Raw genomic sequence first — 5,568 nt, forward strand, 5'->3', positions numbered from 1 at the left:
TAGGGCAAGAGCCTGCTTGGCTGCGCTTAGCTAGAATGCAGTTGGAGACGGGCAAAAGCATTTGACTTTGCTGGACGGACACAATTAATGAACATTTATTTGAGGCCACTTACCAACGAAAGTTTTTTGTTGTTGCCTTGTTGTCCTTGTTATTGCAAATGTTGATTGAAAATGTATTTTGTATTGTAATGCTGCTCCACTCAAGAAGCTTTCCTCTTTTATAGCCCTCTCCAAATACTTTGATGCTGTTGCTTTCAGTGCGGGGGGCAAAATTTGTTTTCTTTGCGTATTCCGGGTTTTGATTTAATGCCAATTTTTTCTTGTCAGCTGTGATAGTTTTTTTGGTTTGAAGTTTGACAACAAGCACACTACAAATATTTTATTCAGTATTTCTTGAATTTTTTTTTAACACTCTGTTATGAAAAGTTTTCTGAGTGTTTTATTTAATATTTCTTAGAAAATTGTTATGAGTGCAGGGAGGTGTTTTTTATGATGTTCTAAATAACTGTATGTTGCAGTTATGGAGGATGCTAAACATGTAACAACCTAAGAAATGTTCGGATGGGCCAAAACTTGGACGCACACTACCTTGGACATCAGTTAAAATTTACAAAAATTAACTAAGTTGAAGGGGTCATGCGTAAATTGTATACTACAACTTTTTGAGGTCGATGAAGATCAACAGAAGGAGGTCAGTTTATATCGGAGCTATATTAGGTCCTAGTCAGATTTAAACCGTACACTCAGAGAAATTTGGTAGTAAAAACAACAAATATTTTAGCTGTGACAAAAATGTTTGCAGGATACCTACCACCTCGGGTATATAGGTTGCCCACCTTTCGTCATAATCCAAAGAAAAATGCATCATTTATGAACCCGTTGCAGCTATATTTAAATATAGGGTGATTTTTTTGTGGTTAGGATTTTCATGCATTAGTATTTGACAGATCACGTGGGATTTCAGACATGGTGTCAAAGAGAAAGATGCTCAGTATGCTTTGACATTTCATCATGAATAGACTTACTAACGAGCAACGCTTGCAAATCATTGAATTTTATTACCAAAATCAGTGTTCGGTTCGAAATGTGTTCAAATTTTGACAAATTTTGTTCAGCGATGAGGCTCATTTCTAGTTGAATGGCTACGTAAATAAGCAAAATTGCCGCATTTGGAGTGAAGAGCAACCAGAAGCCGTTCAAGAACTGCCCATGCATCCCGAAAAATGCACTGTTTGGTGTGGTTTGTACGCTGGTGGAATCATTGGACCGTATTTTTTCAAAGATGCTGTTGGACGCAACGTTACGGTGAATGAACACATTTCGAACCGAACACTGATTTTGGTAATAAAATTCAATGATTTGCAAGCGTTGCTCGTTAGTAAGTCTATTCATGATGAAATGTCAAAGCATACTGAGCATCTTTCTCTTTGACACCATGTCTGAAATCCCACAAAACTCGGTACAGATGTCGAGTGGCATAATAAATGCAATTCACTGTTTGAGTTGTTAAAATAGAATATTGGTTAATATGACAGCTACATCAAAATATAATTCGTTCTGAACCAAATAGGTCACGGAAGTCGAAAAGCCGGTCATAGGTCACTTTGCCAAGTTTCAGCGAAATCGGGTAATAAGTGCGCCTTTTATGGGCCCAAGACCTTAAAACGGGAGATCAGACCATATGGCAGCTATATCCAAATAAAGACTGTGCGAATGACGAGGAGGCTACGATTTCATTGACAAATTCTTTTTATATGGAAATGTGCACGGATCTGGGCCAAATTGAAGAAATATGTCGAAGAGCCTAGCGCAACTCACTGTCGCGAATATTTCGGCGAAATCGAACAGTAAATGCGCCTTTTATAGGCCCAAAACCCCAAATCGAGAGAACGGTCTACGTGGCAGCTATAACCATATATGGAACGATCTGAGCCAAATCGAAAAAGAGTGTCGAAAGACCTAACACAACTCACTGTCCCAAATTGCGGCAAAATCGGACAATAAATGCGAATTTTAGGGGCCCAAGACATTAAATCGAGAGATCGATCTATATGGCAGCTATATCCACATTTAGACCAAGGGGAGCCAAATTGCAGAAAGTTATCGAAGAGCCTAACACAACTCACCGTCCCAAATTTCGTCAAAATCGGACAATAAATGTCCCTTTTATGAACGCAAGACCTTAAATCGAGAGATCGGTCTATATGACAGCTAGATCCAAATATGACCCGATCTGAGCCAAATCGAAAAAGAAAGTCGAAGGACCTAACACAACTCACCGTCCCAAATTTCGCCAACATCGGACAATAAATGTCCCTTTTATGAGACAACATCGATCTATATGGCATCTATATCCATATCTGTATCAATCTGGGTCATATTGCTGAAAGATGTCGAGGGGCCAAACTAAACTCTCAGTCCCAAAATTTCGGCGACATCGGCCGATAAATGTGGATTTTATGGGTCTAAGATCCTAAATCGGCGGATCGGTTCATATGGAGGCTATATCAAGATATAGTCAGATATATCGAACTGAACCTGCTTATGGGCAAAAAAAAAAAAAGATTCTGTGCAAAGTTTCAGCTCAGTATCTCTATTTTTAAAGACTGTAGCGTGATTTAAGCAGACAGACGGACAGGATGGGCTATATCGGACTATATCTTGATATAGCCCCCATATAGGCCGATCCGCCGACTTAGGGTCTTAGGCCAAAATAAGCCCAATTTATTATCCGATTTTGCTGAAATTTAAAACAGTGAGTTATATTAGGTCCTTTGACATCCTTTTTCAATTTGGCCCAGATCGGTACAGATTTGGATATAGCTGCCATATAGACCGATCCTCAGATTTAGGGTCTTAGGTCCATAAAAGCCATATTTATCATCCGATTTTGCTGAAATTTGGGACAGTGAGTTGCGTTAAGCCCTTCGACACCCTTCGGCAATTTGGCCCAGATCGGTCCAGATTTGGATATAGCTGCCATATAGACCGATCCTCAGATTAAGGGTCTTAGGTCCATAAAAGCAACATTTGCTACCCGATTTTGCTGAAATTTGTGACAGTGAGTTGTGTTAAGCCCTTCCACATCATTCGTCAATTTGGCCCGGATCGGTCCAGATTTGGATATAGCTGCAATATAGACCGATCGCCCGGTTTTAAGTTTTGGGGCCATAAAAAGCGCATTTATTGTCCGATGTCGCCGCAATTTGGTACAGTGAGTTGTCTTAGGCCCTTTAACATCCTTTGTCAATTTGGCTTCGATCGGTTCAGATTTGTATATAGCTACCACATAGACTGATCTTTCTGTTTTTGGTTTTAGGGGCCATAAAAAGCGCATTAATTGTCCGATTCCGCCGAAATTTGGGAGTAAGTTGTGTAGGCCCTTCGACATCCTTCTTAAGTTTGACCCAAATCGGTCCAGATTTGGATATAGTTGTCATATAGACCGATCTCTCGATTTAATGTTTTGGGTTCATAAAAGGCGCATTTATTGCCCGATGTTGCCGAAAATTGGGACGGAGAGTTAAGTTAAGCCCCTCCACATATTTCGGCAATTTGGTCTAGATCGATCAAGATTTGCTGCCATATACACCGATATCTCGATTTAAAGTCTTGGCCCCAAAAAGGGCGCATTTATAATCCCATTTAACTGAAATTTGATACAATGGCTTATGTTAGGTTTTTCGACATACATATGTGGTTCAGATCGTTTTATTTTTAGATATAGCTACTAAAAAAAAAAGGTCCATCCCGGGTCAATTTTTTTAAGTTTTTTTTGGAACCTTTGAAACCTACTCCTTAATGCATTTCGTTTGATACAAATACCTGGGCTGTAGCACTGACCATCGAGGGGGGTTTTCGGACCTTAGTTGAGGTCCATGGTTCTTTGCCTGGATTTCTGATTTGTTGTCCGAGGGGTCAACACACATCTACATACCAAATTTTAGCGAAATGGGAGGTGCGTCGTAAAATGGTTTTCGGACCTTATTTGAGGTCCATGATTCCTTGCTGGATTTCTGATTTGTTGTGCGGGGGCCTAATACACATCTACATACCAATTTTTAGCGGAGTGGGAGGTGAGCCGTATAAAGTGTATTTTTGCCCAAAATTTTAGATCCAAAGTGTGTTTTTGGCCCCTTTGGCTGTGCAAGAGTGTTAGCCCCATAAACTCACTTCAGATTCGAGTTCCTGAGTTTTATCCACTTCTGCATACCTAATGTCATCGTAATCGCTAAGGTGCCCTATAAAGTGCTCATAGCCTTTCAGACATTATAAAAAGCTTTTATACACTCTCCGTCGGGCCAATACCCGTGGGGGACCTCTGAAAGTGACAGGTTGCGTAGCGAATACCAGTATAAATATCTTTAGAATTTTATTTTGCTCCAAAAAAAATCCAAAAAATAACAAGAATTTTTTATGTTGATACAATATCATAAATTATGGGTTTCCGTTGCTTATGAGCTCTTTTCCTTTTGCCCAAACTAGCTTTCTTTGGGGGTTGAGATTCTTCACTTTTAACGAAACTCTTTGACAAGGCTTTTCTGTGTTTGAGCTTTCTCATTGATCTTTTCCCCGCAAGTTCTTTTAATGTTAGGCCACTTGCACTAAGACGAGTATGAAATGTCTTCATGTTGTTCGATGGCTTCTTCTTCGTCTTGATGCCACCTAACTTTCCCTTTTCGGTACCCTCTATGCTTGTAGGCTGAGGATGAATAATTTTAGGCTTAATTGCGTTTTCACGTTTCCCTTTGACACTTAGCTTCTTTGAATTCTCAAAGGCCTTGGAAGCTTGAGATATTGAATCAAAATTTCCAAAAGCTTCTAAAATATCCTTGTTCACATATTCAAGGTATGCCAAAGATGAGTTGCAGATGCTACAATGTTTGCGTTTACTATTGCAATTTGTCCGTATTAGACTTTCCAGATATAGGAAATTCTTGGCCATATTTTGACAATGGGGACAGCTACTGGAAATTGACTTCAATTGGTCTGCAGAATTTTCCATAACTTGAAGGCCACCTCCTCTTTGGCGTCCAAAATTGACGATGGAATTATGGGGTACTATACAGGGTGGCGATTGATCCCTGCTTTTATTTTCTTTTGAGCCAATCATTTGGTTTTTTACAGAAAATTTATTTAACTTGAATGCGGGTAATATTTCAGATTTATTAAAATGAAATTTTCAACACTTTCCGACTTGACAGAAGTTTATGACATTTGTTTTATGAAAAGTCAATTGTGAATATAAAATATTTCTAAACATATAACAAGTATATGGACACATGGGCCGAGGATATCTTACACCACTGCTCGCTAAGATGAAGTTCTCGGTACGGCGTTTGATTTTTTTTTTGCAAATCCGATAAGAATTGAATGCTCTATGCTCTCATGAGTTCGAACCTAATGGGGTCTTTCATGATGTGCCATAATGCGCTTCCAGGATCCGAAAAGGATAATCGAGAGATCGGTTTATATGGGAGCTATATCAGGTTATAGACTGATTTGGACAATATTTGGCGCAGTTGTTGGAAGTCGTCTCAGAACACCGCATGCAAATTCTCAGCCAAA

At 39.4% G+C, this 5,568-nt stretch overlaps 1 protein-coding gene across 1 annotated transcript; it reads right to left on the reverse strand.

Annotated features, from left to right (window-relative positions):
* Positions 1 to 4,359: 4,359 nt before the first annotated feature.
* Positions 4,360 to 5,206, reverse strand: LOC106081165 (uncharacterized). Its single transcript, XM_013242947.2, has one exon. The coding sequence runs from the start codon at positions 5,111 to 5,113 to the stop codon at positions 4,415 to 4,417; it is 699 nt and encodes a 232-aa protein (XP_013098401.2). The 5' UTR covers positions 5,114 to 5,206; the 3' UTR covers positions 4,360 to 4,414.
* Between the last annotated feature and the right edge of the window lie 362 nt (positions 5,207 to 5,568).

The sequence above is a fragment of the Stomoxys calcitrans genome, chromosome 2 (genome assembly GCF_963082655.1).
Source record: "Stomoxys calcitrans chromosome 2, idStoCalc2.1, whole genome shotgun sequence".
Taxonomy (NCBI): Eukaryota; Metazoa; Arthropoda; class Insecta; order Diptera; family Muscidae; genus Stomoxys; species Stomoxys calcitrans.